Source organism: Stegastes partitus, unplaced genomic scaffold, assembly GCF_000690725.1.
Source record: "Stegastes partitus isolate 25-593 unplaced genomic scaffold, Stegastes_partitus-1.0.2 Scaffold1201, whole genome shotgun sequence".
Taxonomy (NCBI): Eukaryota; Metazoa; Chordata; class Actinopteri; family Pomacentridae; genus Stegastes; species Stegastes partitus.
Genome location: NW_007578932.1, coordinates 20111 through 40322, shown reverse-complemented (window position 1 = coordinate 40322; position 20212 = coordinate 20111). Strand labels below are relative to the sequence as shown.

The 20212-nt window shown below is 42.3% G+C and overlaps 1 protein-coding gene across 4 annotated transcripts in view; it reads left to right on the top strand.

Annotated features, from left to right (window-relative positions):
- plxna1b (plexin A1b) overlaps positions 1 to 19999 on the top strand; it is a 203632-nt gene extending 183633 nt beyond the window's left edge. Inside the window, exons 21-32 of one of the 4 annotated variants that reach the window (XM_008297227.1) lie at positions 520 to 662; positions 3043 to 3299; positions 6083 to 6149; positions 10380 to 10526; positions 10933 to 11092; positions 11493 to 11596; positions 11819 to 11915; positions 14284 to 14474; positions 17419 to 17588; positions 17871 to 18083; positions 18198 to 18348; positions 19167 to 19999. In XM_008297227.1, coding sequence (XP_008295449.1) covers positions 520 to 662; positions 3043 to 3299; positions 6083 to 6149; positions 10380 to 10526; positions 10933 to 11092; positions 11493 to 11596; positions 11819 to 11915; positions 14284 to 14474; positions 17419 to 17588; positions 17871 to 18083; positions 18198 to 18348; positions 19167 to 19262 — 1796 coding nt within the window. In that variant the 3' untranslated portion in view covers positions 19263 to 19999. Of the gene's footprint in view, positions 1 to 519; positions 669 to 3042; positions 3300 to 6082; positions 6150 to 10379; positions 10527 to 10932; positions 11093 to 11492; positions 11597 to 11818; positions 11928 to 14283; positions 14475 to 17418; positions 17589 to 17870; positions 18084 to 18197; positions 18349 to 19166 lie in introns of all 4 variants that reach the window. The other 3 variants (XM_008297225.1, XM_008297226.1, XM_008297224.1) reach the window with 3 other exon arrangements.
- The last annotated feature ends 213 nt before the right edge of the window (positions 20000 to 20212 follow it).

The window sequence follows — 20212 nt, the reverse complement described above, 5'->3', positions numbered from 1 at the left end:
TGATTGTTTTCCACGCTGTGACCACAGCTTTTCTGTTCTTCTCTTTTCTGTCATTGTTTGAAGTCTACTTGAGAACACAGCTTGAAAAGATTCACGATGATAACTTTACACCTTAATAAATGCTTCTTTTCTAGTTTATTGCATGCAGTTCTGTTTCAGTGTACATTCCTTATAGACTCGATTTAGAAAAATGTTTCTGCTGCTGCAGAAAAGATGTTTTTTACCTTAAAGAAGCAGTGGTTTGTTTGCCATGTATAAGAAACTACAGGAAACACAGCAGGCATTAGTCACTAAGTGTCTTTAAATGAGGCCATGCTGCTGTCAGAATGCTTAATGCTGTGCAGAAAGCCGCCTATTACCAAAGGTGTCATCAAACTCAAGTAAACAGTCTTGTAGATTATAACTATTCCTGCAAAATGGAAGTCTGTATTTCATTTAATCTTGACAAATATCTTTTGAAACTCCATCATTCATAACCTTCATGATACATTTGTAAACGTTTCTTTGTCCTCTGTGCAGCCTTTGCAGAATTGCAGACGGACATCCATGAACTCACTCAGGAGCTGGACGGAGCAGGAATCCCCTTCCTGGACTACCGCACCTACGCCATGAGGGTCCTCTTTCCGGGGATTGAGGACCATCCTGTGCTCAAGGAGATGGAGGTACGGGTCAGTAGAGAACGCTCCGCACGCATGCACACACACAAACACACAAACATACGATGAGTGAATGAAAGTTACTCTGTGTGTGTGTTTTAGTCATGTCATTAGAAATCGCTTTCATGAGGAAGATATTTTATTATAGGACTCTGGATTAGTGCATAGGAAGGAAAAAAAGAAGCAAATTTATGAAAGAAAGGTTTGTGTAAGGAAGGAATAAGAAACTGAGTAAAAAAAAATAGGAGAAACCCAGTTCCAAACTAAGCTTTTACAGGTTTTGAAAGGTTACAACTTTGAACATGTTTTTGTCTGTATTATAGTTTGATGAGAGCAGGGCAGAGGCTCTCAGGCTTATTATTCAAAGGCCTGCATCTGATGCTTTTCAAGGTCAGAAGTTCAGTGCAATTGTCAATAACAAAATAGCTTTTATTCAACTCACTCATAGCCTTTAAGCAGCAAACATTTAAGTTGAAGACAAGATAGTCAAAACACATTCACGCCTCATTGGAGAAACAAGTCAGTTGATCAATGTGACCGCTAAACTCAAATACATAGTTACACCACAAACATCACACCTGTTGTGACTGGGCTAGTACAACACTGAAGCAGACAGTTCATATTTATTTATGACTCTTTCTTACCTTGATACGAGGAGAAATTGTGTACTGGAGAGAGTGAGACACATTCTTTGTCTGTGATTTAGGAGCTGATCGCAAATTCTCTGGTGTAGCTTTAATGCTTGAACTCGGCAGAAGCAACACTGCAGTTAACGTCACCATAACAACAATGTCAACAACAGGGAAATAAGCCACATTAAAACCGCAATCATCTGGGGACAGGATCACTGTGAACAATCTCTCGCCGCACTGTATATTCACCCACAATTTACCGATGAATAGAACATTTATTTCAAAATGGAAAACGTTACATTCATACTTGTTGCTACAGATTTTGAAAAAGCCCTGGTGAAGGGTTATGCAGCCAATAGAAGGGAAAGTCTGCCTTCTTTAGAGGAATTAGCAATCAAAACATTTATTGAAATGGAAATTAAAACCTTTAGAGACTGATTTGATGTAGGAGAGGTACGATAAGAATCTTCATCACATCAGAGGTGGACCATCTGTAACCACCAAAAATCTTTCATCTTCAACTGCTTTGTGTCGAAGCCCGTACTAGAAATAAAATAAAACCTGGGTACATGTAAGTTGTAGGGCAAACTCAAGTTTTAAGTAATGTAGTGAATGGGTGGATCCTTTTGGGAAGTGAGCAGCGTCTGAGCCCCGCTACGACTTGGTACAAATGATAGATTGCCTCTACAGGACTGAGCCTGTTAGAGGCTGCTGAAAAAGCCGTGTTCACACGTTCAATAAAATACTTTCCTATCCACTACTGCTTGTGTCTCAAGATGGAGCACTTTATTACTCCAATGTTCACATGTGGACACTGTAATGCAGCATGCACATGCACTTTCATCATTTCTCTGTATATATTAGAGTCTGACACGTGCATGACATGGAAAATGCACAGCTGTGCTGCACCGACATGCATGTGAGGTTGCGGCTGCAGCAACAGGCCTTGGAGACATTCACTATCTGCTTGTGCTATCAACTGTATTCCAAAGGGATAGTGTAGCGCGACATTGGATTTTCATTTGTATGGCCCAGGCAATCACAGGCCACAGTAGTGCGCTAGCAGGCAGATCAATTTCTTATTACAGCATGAAGCTCACATTCTCACTTCAAACCACCGTTTCTCTACCTCAGAAGGGGAGGCCTGCCCGTTGCATTGAGAGAGCAAGAGGAAAAGGGGGGAGAATGAGGGATGTAAGATGGTAGAGAGAGAGCAAGAGAGAGCACTGGGACAATAATAGGTAGAGAGGCAAGTGTGCAAAGCTTGAATACCTTGTTTTATGGACGTACATGGAAGCTGGAGCACCACTGACATGATTTTCCTTCTGTGTAGATAAACATGTTGCAGGTGTGTCTGAGCGTGTGAACGTGAGACTCTTTTGTCTAAGTACCCTTCATGTTACAACCCATTTTCACACATACTCATTAATCCATTTCATGACTATAACTTACAACAAATTCTTTTATCAACATCTTAATCTTCCTCCTGCTCTCAACTTCTTTATCTGCACTCACCTCACTTTATTTATTTTAATCTTTCACCTTTGAACCCTTTCTTACTTTCTTTAACTTCTCTTTTCTACATGTCTGCCACATTTCTGCCTTGTACACCGTTCCTCCTTTTCTGCTTCTTTGCGTTCATCCTCTCATTTTCTCTTCACCACATCCAACAAATGGCTGCTTTTCCTCCCTTCATTCAACATCCTCTTCCACACTCTCCTTCCCCTTCATCACCTCGGCCCCCTCCCCTCTAGGTCCCCGCCAACGTGGAGAAGGCCCTGACGTTGTTCGGCCAGCTGCTGACCAAAAAGCACTTCTTGCTGACCTTCATCCGCACACTGGAGGCTCAACGGTCCTTCTCCATGCGAGATCGGGGCAATGTGGCCTCCCTCATCATGACAGCACTGCAGGGGGAGATGGAGTACGCCACAGGCGTCCTCAAACAGCTCCTGTCTGACCTCATCGACAAAAACCTGGAGAGCAAGAACCACCCGAAACTCTTACTCAGGAGGTACGAAAAGCAGGAGGTTAAAATTTGCTTGGGCTCCGCACAAAAACATGTCACACATGCGCTGATGGTTTCCCCACTGGGGGTTCAAGTTTAAGGTTATGTGCCCTTGTGTGTGCCTTTGTGTACAGGTCTTTGTTTATCACGCATATCCTTGAAAATAGGCACCCTACTGAAGGTGGGCACCTTGACAAAGAAAAACAAAAATAAGAAAGTTTTTTTTCCAATTCTCTATTCTTTTTGCCCTTCTTATTGTCATGGCAGCAGTAATACATATGCAAAACCATCCAAGTACTAAGACTCGTTATGGTTCTAAAATAAGAGCAGAAAATTATAGAAAATAGATGATGGTTCTCTGTGAGAATCTCAAGCGATTAATTTTTCCAGGAAGGCAGGGGACAGTGACTGTAGCTTTTAGATGTGACGTTACCTCCTCTCTATCTCTCAACCCTGTCCCTGTCAGAGAGGATTACACCCCTGAGCACACATACACTCCCAGTGGAGCTGCAGTCAGACAAGCCGCTCTCTCACACACACGGTGAGGACGCTAGGAAGGAGAAAAAGTACGAGAGAAGGAGGGGATGTAAAGAGAGAGGAGGATTTACAAGAGCAAGTGTGAAGAACAGAGAGAGAAGGGATTGGTAGGGAAAGTGGAAAGACGAGCAGTCGGAAGAGGGGTAAAAAATAAAAAATAAAAAGGGAGAGGTGAAAGAGGAAAAAGCAGTGAAAGAAAGGTGGATGGAGCACAGGGAGGCATGGAAGTGGTGATTGACAGAAAGATAGGGCAAAAAGTCTGGAGGGAGACTTGGGCTGGAGGGAAATTGATGGAGGGAGAAACGTATGGTGGGGGGAGAGGAGGAGAAGAGGAAGAAAGAATAGAAAGGCTGTTGGAAGGTAGAACGGTGCAATATGGTGAGAGAGCAGATAGGCAGAGCGAGAAAAGAGAAGGAAAATGAGCTGCTGCAGACAGCCGGCCAGGAAAAGATACACATATTTAAGGAAAGACACAATTAGAGAAATGGCCTGTCTCCAAATAAATTGGAATTAGACATTAAATGATAAAAAAGTTACATTTTTTTTCCTCTTCTCCTACTCCTCGGAGAGATATTTAATTAAAAATCTAATCAAATAAATGACTCTCAGCCAGTGTGCCTCTGTGAAGCCTTTTCCAATCCCCTCTTGGGGCGAACGGTCACAACACGCTGTCCCTGCTAACTACACTAGCCTCGGGAGCTGGCGTTAATAAGCTCAGCAATTGTTACACATGTTTCACCCTGTTTAGGTCTTTTTACAGAATAGATAGACTTCAGAAAATTTTATTTTTAGACACACACACAGAGAAAGACTTAGTAGTCTTCTCCCATGTGGGTTGCTACCCCCTGTGGTGAAATTATGCTCTCACATTGGGTGTATTTGGTTTGATTTGTACACTCAAAGCTCAGACTGGGTGTATGTGTGTGGCCAGGGAAGCTGCTTCGCATTCTTCTGTAGCACATGTTTAGAAACTATAAAACGATGGGTCCGGGGATGCAGCTTCCATGAATGAGATGTTACCCGATCCCGAGACGTGGCGTGCCCCAAAAGCATGTTCTGTCCAGGTGCATTTGCCTCTTTCGTCCTCTATACCTGCGTTCCCTCCTGCCACATCTTTCATCCAGTGTATTTCGCTGACAGCCATGAAAAAAAAAATACTGCTCCACATACATCAAACAAGACTCAACAGTCAAACAGGGAGGTTTTCCGAAGCGTAGGAGTTCATGTCTCGTTCGTGCTACAGGCCTTCACTTGTTTCACCGCTATGTTGGCCTAGTTTCCTGTGTTTTTACTTTATTGGTTTGCTATTCTTCAAATGTCATGAAAAAGCACTGAATTTCTGTGCAAAGTTGATAAGAAAATCCCTTCTTATGCTGTCATTTCTCAACCTTTCGGTACCTTTTTCACACTGTGCCATGCTAATGAAGAGAACACTAATGCTTACCAGAATTGTGGGAATGTGGCCCAGTTAGACAACCCAGTAACACTGGCGCATCCCCCACTCATCTAAGAGAAGCCAAAGAATGAATAATTAAGGAGTTCTCCAGTTTATCTCTAAAGTGAACAAAAGAGATGGTGAAAAGTGGGGAGGTAAATCTGGGGGTGATGACAAATAAAGGAGAAATAAATTCCCCCCCATCCGTTCTGTTTCCACTTACATACGCTGAATGCCGGCGTCTCTCTCAGGTGTTTAACAAATTAGATGCAATAAGTCCGGTAATTACAATGCCTTTTAATAGCTCTGTTTTCATTTCGCCGGTTGTTCACGTGCTTGCTTGAGACGCGCACGTGCAGAGGTTCCACTCATTACACGGCAGGTTTGTGATTAACGAGAGAAGTTAGCGAATTATACTAATTGCTGTATTTTTAATGAAGATGAGTGGGTTTGCTTGGAGGTAGAAAAAAAAGGAGTGAAGAGGGGGTGAAACAATAAAAGAAACCAAAGGGTTTGTTTTGCCAAGTTAATTTGTTTTAGGGGGGAGAAAAGGGCTCAGTTGTTTGAAGGTTAACCACATGAAGACTGATAATGTTGTGAGTCTTAAACACCTTTTCCCCCCCATGATAGCAGTGATGGTTTGTTCCCACAGATTGTAGCCATGGGGGGGACGGTGACCCCAAAACCTCCTGGTGTCTTCTGCAGAGGTTTTTGTTCAGCTTCTGACACGTTTTTCTTTGTCTGTTATTTCACCCTCACCCATTACCTTCTCCTTTCTCTCTCCCCCCCCCCCTCCTTCCTTTCATCTCTCTCTCAGGACGGAGTCGGTCGCCGAGAAGATGCTCACCAACTGGTTCACCTTCCTGCTTTACAAGTTCCTCAAGGTAAAATTGTCGCACAGGCACACGCAGATGCACAACATTTGAAGCAACGCCGCCGGTGTTTGAGAATTGAAAAATGTCTCGCTAACACGCGCACACATTCCCAGCTGCAGCATTAGATAAGGCAGAGGCAGCAGGATACCTATCCCTTACCTCCGCCTTTCATGTGGTAAATTCTTCTTTCTCCGAATTGAGGAGTCTGCGGAGTCTGAAGCGCTGTTCAGACACAGCTGGCCGTGTTGTTGTGATCACCGTAACCTGTCGCACTAACCCGTCCTCTCTTTGTGTCTCTGGCTGGATTCTTTTAGAGCCAGGAGAGTGTGTGTGTTGGTGTTGGTGTGTGTGTGTCTGTATGCAAACCGGTCTGTTTGTATCCCCCTTCAGAGTATTGGAGCTTAGAAGAATAGGAAGCCAGACATCTTACACAAATCCACTCTCTCATTTCTCTGTCTGTCTGTCTGTCTCTGTCTCTGTATGTTTTCTTCCTTTATTTCTTTTTGAATTCCATCGTCTGATTTAATATCAGAGGGAATCACTGAGGCTTAAACTGAGCGAAGTTCTTGTTTCCGTGCACACATTCTCCACATACAAACATTGCTGCAGCTAATCAGTTCGCAGCGGGGCCTTAAACCCCCACTAGGACAAGCATTCTGGTGGACAACAAACCAGCCAAGCCCCCAGGGGTCCCAGTTAGCATCTGTGTATGTTAGTGTGTCAGTTTTGGGTGTGCATGGATGTGTGTTTTGGCTCCAAGTGTGGGACTGGACAGCCAGAGTTGGGTTCAGTAAAAGGGGAGTGGGATACCAGAGAAGCTGTTGGGGATTTTTTTAGCAGCTGTGTTTCTGAACTTTAGACAAGACGGGAAAAAAAAACAAAGAAAAGGACATGAACAAGTGGAAGAACATAGATAGAGGATGGTTGGAAAAGGGGGGGGAGGAAAAAACAAGAGCAGAAATGATTGTGGAGGGTTGAGAGGTTTTTAAATAAAAAAATAAAATGAACAAAGAGCGAAGAGAAAGTGAAAGGAGGGAAATAAAGGAATGGGGACAATGAGCGCTGAAGCAAGGACTCGCCGTAGCTAGCAGCGAGGTTACCAGCCTAGCTTTTATCCAACCTCTGCAATTCAGTGCTGCTCTTTCTCCTGAATTTTTAGGGGTCACATAAAAGGCAGGCCTGGAACAATTTCAAGGTTCAGCCAGGTGTGAATAGAGATGGCTAAAGGTCAAGTAGTTTTTCAAAGGGATGGAAGGGATGAAGCTTTTACGTACCAAAGGGAACAGGAGTAAGAAGAAAAATCCTTTCATCCATTACCCTATTCTAAGGGCTCACTTGTCCTTCTTTGCTCCAGCTTGTTTGGGAGATTTCTGGGATCACATGGTCATTTCTGTACCACAAGCCCTGCTCCTTTCTGTACATAAAGTTTCAGATGACTGGGTTTAAATTTTATTCACAGAGTATAATTAAATGAATATACATGAACACAGTATAGCAAAACTAAATGAGCATCACACATGATCCTTTCACAAACACGCAGCATTAATACTGCTTTTCAACACTGGCACCGTTTGAAGGAGACAGAAGGGCTGAGATGCAGCACTGAGCTGGTTTGTATGCTACTAGACAGAGAGGACGTCTGCCGGTGTGCTGTGTTTTCGCCATAGGAGGCAGGCAGTGCTAGATTATCCCACAGAGTTCATCTGACAGCTCACCAAGATGACTGACTCGTGTTGATGCATGGACATGCCCAGTTGAAGGGCGGAGGCCAGGACTTACAATGTACGTCTTCTCCTCAAGGCACAAAGCCGCACGTTGAAGGACAGTTAGAAAATGTGAATCAGGGTTTTAGTGGCATTTATTTGCGTAACATAATGGCATCAAGAAGATGTGCAAATATGTCAATATGATGCCAATACAGTGCTGCCTTTGAAGAGTAATTTCAGTTTTATTTTATAAGAGTTTATCATCATTTTCATTTGTAATGATAACACTGTACTCACCAAAGCGCTTGCTATGATCTTAGTTTTTGTAAATAAGGTTAAGCTAAAATATCCAAACAAGTAATTCCCACTTTATTTTTTTTGGATTCTGACCCTTTAAATTTAAGAAACGTCACAGGTTGATAACTGTGAACTGTGAGCAGTCTAATCAAAAGTGGATGTTTGCTTTAAAAAGACGGCAAAAGACAGAAATTTATTGTGTATTTTAGATGACAGTGGTGAAAATGAGGCAAAAGCACATCTGTGTGCTTAAATACTTTACACAGAGGAAGACCATGAGATCCAGTGATTAAAAAATATTTAGACATGATAAGAAGTATTATTTTGTTTAGTTGAAATATCATTTTCTTCTATTAATGCCAATCTTGGTATCATTCTGTGACCCCGAAAGTTTGAACTGGCGACCGCCTCTGAAGAGGTTCAGACCCACTGATCCAACCCACATATTGAAAGTTATCACCGGGATTGGGTGTCTGTCTGTTTTTTAAAATTGGGTACATGATGGTATTTTTGCAGAAAAAATAAAATAAAAATAATCACACTGAAAGCAGTCATTGTCACACATGTTTTTACATCATAGCAGCCTACAGTGCTGTGTAATTACTTGGACAGGTCATGCTGGGATTAAATACTTCTGACCTGTATTATTTTGTAGCCCGGAATAAACTTCAAAGCTGTTCACATTCTATGCCGAATGCATGAAATAAGAATAAATTGGAAATGGAATAGGCATATTCCTATGGGCAAGAACATGTCATGTCAAAATAGTTTTAAAGGGAGTTTTGGCTGAAGGAGATATGAAAATATGCCTTTACAAATTTTAAAAAGGCGGAATTATTTAGTTTAATTAAATCCGTAGCCTAAATGCACAAACCAGCCAAAAAGTAATGGAATGTGTTTTGTCCTAGTTTATATACAGATGGGTGAGAAATTAAATAAAAAAGCCTACATAAAGTGTCATCGTGAGGTGTCGGGACATCATGTACCACTAAAACAGCTTCAGTGCTCCTTGATATTAATTCTACACATTTCTGTAACTCTACTGGAGGGATGAACACCATTCTTCCACAAGATATTCCCTCAATTCTTGTTTTGATGATGGTGGTGGAGAGTGCTGTCTAACACTTTGGTTTGCAGCCTAACAGATGACAGTATTCCCAAACAGAGAGTTCTGAATTCTGAATACTGTGGTGTACTCTTCCAACATGACACTGCAGCCTATTTACCACACATCAAATATCAGTAGTAATGCCTCACTGCCCCTAAAAATTGTAAATCTGTAAAACGTGATTGATGTTTAACTCGACAGTTCGCCTAATAAATAACGGTTCCCACAGTTTTCTCTGACAAATAAGTTTTGATAACCTGGGAGGTTGTGTAAAACTTGTTGGATTGACTGACTGCTCTTGTTTCCTACACTGTCTGAATCATTTCGCGATGACGCCACCTTCCTCTTTGAGCGCAGTGTCGTTATATAAATAGGAAAATGTGGAAGATCCAGTCAGAGGCATTGTGAATGTAGGACCGGAGTTGCCTTTTAAAGAGAAACCAAGAAGTTGTACAAGCAGGCAGTGCTTCGTTGGCAAGCCAGCTGAACGACTGAATTAAAAAGAGGCGAAACAGAGAGAGAGTGAGGGAAAGAGAGACAGGGGGCCCAACATCCCAGCGCTTGTTGCCTGGTTGACACGTCTCACACACCAAAGTGCTTCTCCAAGCGTTTTTCACCCCTCAGTCGTTAACCTTCTATTAACTCCTCCATCAATTGCCACTCACTCACACTCACACTTTCTCTGATTTCTCTCCTCCTTGCTCACACACACACACACACACACACACACAAATAGAGATTTTTAAAGGGTGTTTTTTTTTCTCTCTCTCTCCAAAGAAGAGACACGAGGGAGAGGCTGGAGTGTGTGTGAAGAAAAAAAAAAAGCTAGCGGTGTGTGCGGTGTTCTTGGTCTGTTTTTAGCATGCTGTTAGCCAACACAGGCCATGGCCTTGTCCTTTACTGCTCTGCCTGTGGTTGGCTTAAAGGAGATTAGAAATATAATTGGAGAGTTGCTCAGCAAAGCTATGCACTTTTTGCTGTTGTGTACTATTTGCAGGGAAAGTTTTTGCGCAGTTGCATTTGTAGGTTGAGTAATGTGTCTTTCTCTCCTTTTTCTTTTTATCCATCCTCTTCTCACCTTTCACTTCTGTCTGTCCCTTCCCACTTCTTTCTACAACTCTCTTTCAGGAATGTGCCGGTGAGCCTCTTTTCATGCTGTACTGTGCCATGAAGCAGCAAATGGAAAAGGGACCGATAGATGCAATCACAGGAGAGGCCCGCTACTCCCTCAGCGAGGATAAACTCATCAGACAACAAATTGACTACAAGACTTTGGTCAGTACACATACATGCTGGTGGACACAGACAGTTGGATCACACATTTGGTCCTGGAGGAGGGTGTGAAACATGCACATGTACAGCTGAGACAGTACATGGACACAGGTTTAATGTATGTCCGGTGCTCTTGTAAAGATCAGAACAAGATCCAGCTTGTTAATCAGGGATTATTTCGTTCATGATTCAAACAAGACTTCTGTTTCTGAATAAACGCTTGTAACAGTAATTCACAGCTACGTGTGCATTGTTCCACACTTGAATACTGATGCTGATTGCTATATGAAGTGTTTCTTTGCAGGTCAGAAATCACCATGGGGTCATGCTTCCCTGCATCAATAGTTATTGCCTCCAGTCTGTGCTGATTTCCTGGTCTAACTGTAACCCGTGCCCTCTGCCTTTGTAGACACTGCACTGCGTGAACCCAGAGAATGAAAATGCTCCGGAGGTGACGGTGAAGAGTCTGAACTGTGACACGGTGACGCAGGTGAAGGAGAAGCTGCTGGATGCAGTGTACAAGGGGACGCCGTACTCCCAGAGACCAAAGGCTTCAGATATGGACCTGGGTAAGCAGTGGGGAAACGCAAACACACACCAAGTGAACCCACGAGGCACAGGTGCAACTGCTACGGGGGGTGAAGCAGGGAATCGTTTCAAGGGCTCTCTGAAGCAGGAGGGGCTCCTTCACACAGCAGAAGTGATGCAGCGTCAAAAAAAGAATAATTCAAGCAAAGTGCCAGAAGTCACTAAAATTATGCGCTGTACTCATTCTAAATTTAATCCAGTTACTGAACTTTGCTGACTGCGTTGTTCAGTGAGTCACGGCAACCTGACTTATTGTTCACAGGAGGGAATTTGTGGTGGTCCACTGAGTCCATCTGCCACTTATGTCCTCTTTCACTTTTTCCACTTTATACTTAACTACACTCAACCTCATCTAACCTAATGTGTGCTTGTGTCTAATAGAATGGCGACAGGGCAGGATGGCTCGCATCATCCTGCAGGACGAGGATGTCACCACTAAGATCGACAATGACTGGAAGAGACTCAACACTCTGGCTCACTACCAGGTACCCAGCTGCTTACAGGCAACACGAATTATGCTTTGTGAATAGCTAGGAAAAAAGCTACTCACTGATTTGGCATCGCCGGCACAATTATTCAAGAATAATACTTTGGTTGCAAAATACGATAAATTCCAGAAGACTGCTGTGATATTTGTGTGGTTGGACAGTAATGTTGCTGCAGGACATTCTGCGCGGTGCTAACTGATCTTCAACATCCTGTTTCAGGTGACAGATGGTTCAGTGATTGCCCTGGTGCCTAAACAGAACTCAGCCTACAACATCTCCAACTCCTCCACATTCACCAAGTCCCTCAGCAGATACGGTACGAGAGAAGGTGTGTGTGCGTGTGTTTTGTATGTTTGTACTTCTGTGTGTGTATGTGTGCACTCATTTCACAGTGCGCCAGTGCTTTTCTAATAAGACGCCAGTAAAAGAAAATTGCTTTTATTGCCCTCAGATGAATTCTGATTTGTGCGCTGCTAACAGTAAGAGTCATCCAAACGCCACGTAACGCTTGTTTATTTGGTGTCTGTCGGTGTCATCTCTGTTGACAAGTTAGATCTGTGCTTTGCTTTTGGCACAAGTGGAGGCGAGCTGTGATTCAGGTGAAGAACCTTTGAACTCCAACCAGTTTCTGGGCATTTTTTATTGCATTTTTACTCACTGAGGACTCGTTTTTTACTGCAGTATGAAGTCGTGCATCTCTATTGACACTACAAAACCATTTTTTTCTATAATAAAGAGTGTCATTGTAGGGATTAAAATATGTATATTATTATGTATACTTATATTTGCCGTACAAACCTGCCAGGGGTGTTGGGGGTTCAGAGGGTTAAACCGTTTAAATTTATATAATGTGTCCGCTGGATTTAATTGTGAAGTTAAATTATCAGTCCAACATTTACACACCTATTCAGCCCCATCATTCAGGTCCCATCATTGCAAAAATCACCATCTTCCATGTAGTAATGGATGGCATGTATAACTGCTGTTAGCAGTGCAGTTTGTCATTAAGTAGAGCAGCTGGTTTTATATCAGTCTGTCGCTGCATGCTGGCTGTCTAGCTCCTTTACTTGCCAACTCATTATCAATACTCACAAAAATCTCAGTTTGATGCCTTTTATTTCTGCCATATCTTTGTATTGTGTACTACAGACAGAGATGCGAAAACATGTTTAATGCACATGTAAAATTATTGAAAGACTCATTTAAAACTCAATATTATCAGACACATTTTACCACATATATGCAAGATATGAGAAATATTTAACGTTTCCATTAGGCCAGAAATAATCACACAGATTAAGAAACTGTTCTCACCTGCAGCTAAGTGCAATTTAACTACTTCTCACTGCTCCGTGCATTTCGTTTTCTAATTCATAGTAGGAAATTTCTGCAGCACCCCACGCTGTTTATGCCCTGCCTGTCAGCATGATCACACCACGACGGTGTCCAACTCTATCCGCAGTGCACTTTTATGTCAGACAGCTGGTTAGTTCAACTTTCCTATGCATAATACATACAGGAGCCTGGTGGACTCTGAAAGACTCCTTAACCTCAAACATGTGTTCTAACCACTGCCTGTCCTTCCTGAGGTCATGCACAGGACAGCATAACTATGAGGTCTGATGGAGTTGTCGCGGAGGGATTTGAAAACTGGCTATAAAATGTCTTACTTTTATGTTTAAAATTAAAGTGTCTACATAAAATGAAATGGGCTACATTTTGTCAAAGATAAAACAACTAGGATTTCTTAAATGTGCATACTACGGATGCATTTTTAAGCATAAAAAGAAAGTAAATGTCATCCATCTTTATTAGGTCCAGGCACTGCCCAGATACTATCAGCCACATTTTAATGCGAGTTGTGAAGTGGACCTCAGTTCCTCATAGTGATTTTTTTTTTCATCCCTCTCTGTTCTACTTCTGAGTCCCTCTCTGCGGTCCACAGTAACTCTGCTGCTGAGCCCTGCTGCCGTGGCACACACATAAATACTCACTAACACCCCCATCACACTTACTCTGTACTTCCCCGCTCCACATTCGCTTCTGACATTTTGAACCTCTCAATCCTTTCCTGCTTTGTCACGCAAGTGACAAGCATTCAAACTGGAAGCGTAATAGCCTGTGTCACAAATGGGGGATCACTGTCCAACAAAGGGAGGGAGGGGGGGGCAGGTGAGAGAGTGACAGACAAATTTATTCTGGAACGAAAGAGTGACATGCAAGTAGAGGAAGCTGTCACCTTTCAAAAATGCTTTTACCTTTACAAGGAGATTTTCCTTTTCTTCAGCTGTGTCCCATGTTTTATTCATGTGTGTTTTCCCCTCACGTAGTTTAAATTAAAACTCCTTGAAATGGTGATGAAGACGGTTTGAATTATAGCATTAAGAACTACCAAGCGGCATTAAGTTGTGGGTTGTTTTGTATGTGTAATCAGACTATATTTATCTAATAATGTTCTTGCATTCTCCACTAGAGGCCTCTGGTTCAAACACACAGCAAGCATTGAAGGAACCATACGCAAAACACTAACTACTTGTTCGAGTGACTTCTTATTCCTGAATGCCTAAATTCAAATTAATATGGCAAATTACACGTTGAACTCCTATATTTTAGTCTCGACCTTCTTGCTATTATTTTGGGCCTTTTCCCTTAACCCTCCATCGTGTCTCCTGTGCTCTGTGCAGAGAGCATGCTGAGGACCGCCAGCAGTCCAGACAGCTTGCGCTCCCGAACACCCATGATCACCCCTGACCTCGAGAGCGGCACCAAACTGTGGCATCTGGTGAAGAACCACGACCACTCAGACCAGAGGGAGGGGGACAGAGGGAGCAAAATGGTCTCAGAGATCTACCTGACCAGACTGCTGGCCACCAAGGTAAGAAGAAACTGTACATTCACACACACTAACACAACCTTAGCCAAACTCCCCCCCCTACTCCACCACATCCTTGTCATGTAGCCCAATTCCACCAGCAGCCCCTGTTGACCTTTGTTTGGTGGTGGTCTCGAAGCTCATTAACATTTTTCGTAACCTTTTCCACAAAGACACACATATGCACAGTCTTAATTAGGAGGTTGACCTTTGACTATTGAGTTGTTTGGTTGGTGTTACTGGGCCCTCTGTTGGTGGCCTCGGGGCTTTTAGGCCCAGGCCTGTGCCCTGCGATCATAACTCACCTAATTCCTCCATGTTCTCCACACCACACTGTGGAAACTGCTCAGGTTTTCTTTATGCAGCATGTGTTCTCAGATGATGATCAGAAAGGTTAGTTTCAAAGGTGAAGTCTGATTAAGTGTTTGTGTTGACATCCTGGACAAACAAACTGCAGTCAATGTGGATTTTGTCGCTGAGTAAGCTGTTAAACCACAACAGAGCAGAGCGTGACTGAGTTCCCGTCGCTGTTTAAATGTTTTGTGAAAAGGCAGTTTCAACCCAGCAACTGTTATATAGTTTTGGACTGTTGAAGCATCTTTACCTAAACTTTGGTGGTTACCAACTTTCTTTGTTAACCCAGGTTTTGTTTATCAGGCTGTGTGTGCACTCCCATAGGTCAACACTCACAGGAGCATTTTATTTGTCATCTGAATCTTTTTTTTGTTTTTTTTTCGCACAAAATGGACTGATCACGTGTCAATAGGAACATTTGTTACATTGAAGAGCTGTGAGAAATATGAAAAATTACTGTTAATGCAGGTAGGGCAAAAGACAAATGCTGGTTAAATAAATGGCTAATTGTGTGAGTTAATATATAAATTTTACCCCTCTGTGCACTCTTAATGTCTGCTGCTTATTTCTATCATGACAGAGCAGTCCTGAACACAGCAAAGCATAATGTTATGATAAAGAAAGTATATTTTGGTCTGACACTATCCCATAATGAAGGATACGTGGAAATCACTTTCGTTTTTGGTCAAATCAAAGTGGCATTAATGTTGCTGGTTAGATTTTCTCTGTGATAAATACCAATTGACTAATCAATTTTCTGATATCTGTTCTATTAGCTGCAATATCAGCGGTGTAATACAGGACCAAAGAAAAAAACATATTTCTGCATTTTCTGCATCACAAGTTGAATACATAACGCACACAGTTTGCTTACTGTAGCTGCAAAGCTCTCTTCAGTGGAGAATATAATGTATTCACTCAGCTAAGAATCTGTATTGTTCTCAGAGAAAATCATAAGGAAAAGAAGTGGTGAAAGGTTGGTGCTTCCTACAGCTGATTTAAATCTTTAAACAGAACCTCGTCTGGAGCAGGTTAGCTGTGCAGCATCAATTGTAATGGTGATCTGGTAGGTTAAAAGACAGCCACCTTTGTGACACTGGCAGGCATATCTCATATTTACCCATATTTTGAATAAATATATAGGAAGGTGTTTGTTTGTTTGTTTTTTTTTAAACATATGGGATTAATAGGCCAATGCTGTTAAATATCTTCCAGAAACTACAATGATCACACTGAAAAAATAAAAAATGCTGCGTTGTTTTGGCTAAATTCTCATGCATCAATTTCTAGGAAGCACACAAAATAATTTTTTTTTTTAAATAATTGACAATATACCCATTTGGCTCATACGCATTCACATTGTTCACATGATAATATCATAAACACCATTGTATTGGAATTATTAGAATCGAGAAAAGCCTTTTTTTTTGAGTAAACAAAATAATTGGCCAACAAAACATGAGAAATATTAGAGAAAGTTTTAATGTGTGAGTGAGCAGCCCGTTCTTTACATCATTCTGCCACACCTTATGCACACAAAAAAATAAAAACACATGAAAACCCCTGTTGATTTCTGCTCATGTGCTACTGAATGAAACCGTACATCCACACAGTCTTACACTTCAGCAAATATGTGAACACGCACATCATCTGCCCGTGCAGCCTAACAACAGTGTCAGGCTCCTGCTCTCAGTTGCAAGTACTGAGTACATCCACACCGTGGTACTTCCTCTCCCCCGATCGTTCACTCATTAGCTCTAGATTTTCATTGTTTGAGCTCCAGGTAGGAAAGTGCAAGGTTAGCTGCATCAATGCTGCCTCGATTGGGAAATGATTAACATGCAAGCCAGAGGAAGACAATGGGGGGAACTTGGAGCGCTGCAGTTTGTTCTTATTTATTACAGCCCCCGCAGCTTTGTGTGTTTAGGAAGCTGATTTGTGAATGTGTGAACGAATACAAAACTGCAGATTCAACTTCTGGCTGGTTTAAATAAGGCTTTATAAAAGGTGGCATGAACGCTTGAAGATGGAAAAGAATGGTGCTGAACGCTTGTGGGAAATATCAAATCATTTCAACTTCAGAGGACTTTGTGAGGGTTCTGAATCTCCAGAGTTGTGTGATGTGGTGGAAAACATTGCAGAACAGCCTTGGGCTGAACTCTCATTGGGCCCCCATCCTAAACACTGTAAAGAACACTGACTGTCAGCATCATCACAAACTCTCAGAAAGTTGGAGTACTGAAAGCAAAGCACTGTCATTCTCAAACACCTGCTACTGACAGCCGTCGCCTACAGCCAGACCACCACCAGCAAAGAAGAGTGTGCAGGCAGAGGCAGTTGTTTAGTAATGCTGCAACCCTACTGCTCAAACATGAATCTAAGTCTAACAGGGATGCATGCTTTTGAATTATAATGACTTGTTAAGGGACCAGAGAATAAAGTCCCCCTTCATTAAACCTTCTGTATCTTGACTGGCACACTCACAGTTCTCCACATTTCTGCTGCATTCTGTAAAAGCACACAGCTCCACCCAGCAGGGAAATGCTGAATGGTTTTAACAGACTGCTAATCCAGTGTTGATTCTGGTATGCAGGGGACACTCCAGAAGTTTGTGGATGACCTGTTTGAGACCATCTTCAGCACAGCGCACCGAGGCAGCGCCCTGCCTCTCGCCATCAAGTATATGTTTGATTTCTTGGATGAGCAGGCGGATAAACACTCCATATCAGACTCTGATGTACGGCACACTTGGAAGAGCAACTGGTGAGTTTGTGAAAGAGCATAATTTAGTGGGGTGATTTGCGTCTTGTTGGTGTTGTGAAAAACTTGCCTGCCGCGTGAGCAAAATTAGACGGAAAGCCAGCGAATGTGCAACACATTTCCATCGGTGGTGCAGCAGAATGTACAGCGCTGTTCCTTTTATTGCAAATCCGTATATTTTATCGCGCAGACTGCTCCTTTGTTCAGCCAGTATGTGCATGTCAAGTGCCTCTAACTCTGCAGCTCTTCCTCCCCCTCCCTCCTGTTTTCTCTCAATCCTTCCAGTCTTCCGCTGAGGTTCTGGGTGAATGTGATCAAGAACCCACAGTTTGTCTTTGACATCCACAAGAACAGCATTACAGACGCCTGCTTGTCTGTGGTGGCTCAGACCTTCATGGACTCGTGTTCAACATCAGAGCATAAACTGGGGAAGGACTCCCCTTCAAACAAGCTGCTGTACGCTAAAGACATCCCCAACTACAAGAACTGGGTAGAAAGGTACGGCAGCATGCAGGATTAGTGCAGGATGTTACATTTCCGCTCTTATTCTTAGTGCAGTTTTCAAGATTTTACACCACACACTCATTTTGTGTGTGTGCTGTCGTTGTGCAGGTACTACTCTGACATCTCCAGGATGCCAGCCATTAGCGACCAAGACATGAGTGCCTACCTTGCGGAGCAGTCACGCCTGCACGCCAACCAGTTCAACAGCATGTCGGCCCTACACGAGATCTACTCCTACATCGTCAAGTACAAGGATGAGGTGAGAATACAGTCACTTTTTAGACTGTCAAGATATTTTCTGTTGCCAGACTGGCGCTGAAGTCTTTAGGTCAGTTACAGTTACTTTAATAACATAAACACAAACTATAAACCTTACATTTCTTTGTCTTTTAGAACCAATATGTATGCTAACCGTGTATTTTACAAAATCTTTGCCGGAAAAACTGCACAATAAAGTTGCACCCTGGCCCTATAGCTATCAAATAAAGACCAAAAAAAATGTTTATTTGTAATTTTTATTAACGTTTTTCATTCCTGGGGGAATTCAAGAGAAGAAGTTAATAATAATAATTTTATTTTTATAGCACCTTTCAAAACATATGGTTCCAAAGTGCTTTACAGTAAAAACAAATAGGATAAAACAATAAAAAAAAATTTAAGAACAGTAAGATCCCATTAGAACACAGTATATTTGTATAAATAAAAGCAGCAGTTTAAGAAACGGCCATACGGTAAAAGTGAGTTTTAAGAAGTGATGTAAAAGAGGACACTGAGTTTGCAGTGCAGTGCAGAGCTTGGAGGCCTGTACTGCGGAGACTCGGTCATCTTTAAGGACCAAACAGGGCTTAAGAACCTTCAGAAGGGCCCAGCCAGTGGATCTCAGGCTGCATTAAAATCAATTCTAAAAAGTTAAGAAGCTTGATTTAGGTTAGAAAGCTGATGAGCTGAAAAGCCGAAACATGTCGAGCTCGTTACTGTTTGCAGACAGTCTGTATGAAACCATCAGGTATCATATCTAAACATTCTGAAAAGCCAAAGCTTGCACGTTTGTCACATTTGCCACCCCTCCATTTCCAGATCTTATCAGCTTTGGAGCGGGACGAGCAGGCGAGGAGACAGAGACTGAGGAGCAAGTTGGAGCAGGTCATCGACACAATGGCCCTGACCAGCTGAGGACCATCCAGCGCCTCCTTCTCCTCCTTCTCCTCACTCCTCCTCTCCATCTGTCTCTCTCTCCCTCGCTCCTCTCACCCAGACAACAAACAAAACTCCAACCCCCAACAATACGACAGACGAACTGCAAAAACGGACCGAAGCAGTACACTGCAACATGGGGGGGGTTCGGCAGAGATGGGCGGGCCTGTGTACGCTTACATGTGTATGTGTGTGTTTGTCTGCAGCCCCATACGCTGTGTGGGTGCACGAGTGTGTGTGAGAGACTGACACACCGGACATTTTCACACACGCATACATGGAGAACATGTCAACTGACAGCATTTGATTATTGTGGATGTTGGTGTTTGTGGTTTGCTTGATTTTGATTTCAAGAGTTTTGTCGTGATGATGCGATGGTTCAGGAAAGAAACGGTGGAAGCCCAGAAAGGAACTCCATGTTACGGCATCAGTAGCAGAATGGACCAATCTGTGACGAGCCAATGGAGAGAGGCTCTGTGTGTCATGTGACTCCCAACAGTTGTCACAGTTTTAAAGGACGTTAGATTTTCTTTTTATTTTGTGTGTAAATGTAATCAACTGCCCACTCTCTGATCTCTCGCCACTTGTATTACTGCTGAATTTGCACAATTTACAGAAACGTTACAAAGCAAGACTATATAGATATTATATATAAATACAGCTACGTTTTTAAAGAAAGATTAGGGAGAAAACATTTTGTTTGTTTTCTTTTTCATTTTAAACCAACAAATACAATAAAAATAAAACAATAAACATGATTGATTTGATATTTCAAGTACAAAAAAAAAAAAAACACAACGTAGACAAAAAAAAAACAACGAAAAAGAAACAAAAAAGTCGTACTGTGCCATGTTTTCTTTGAATGTTGTTTAGTGCAAAGACATTTTGTTAGATGGAATGTGCTACCGTATGATTTTAAATATGAACAT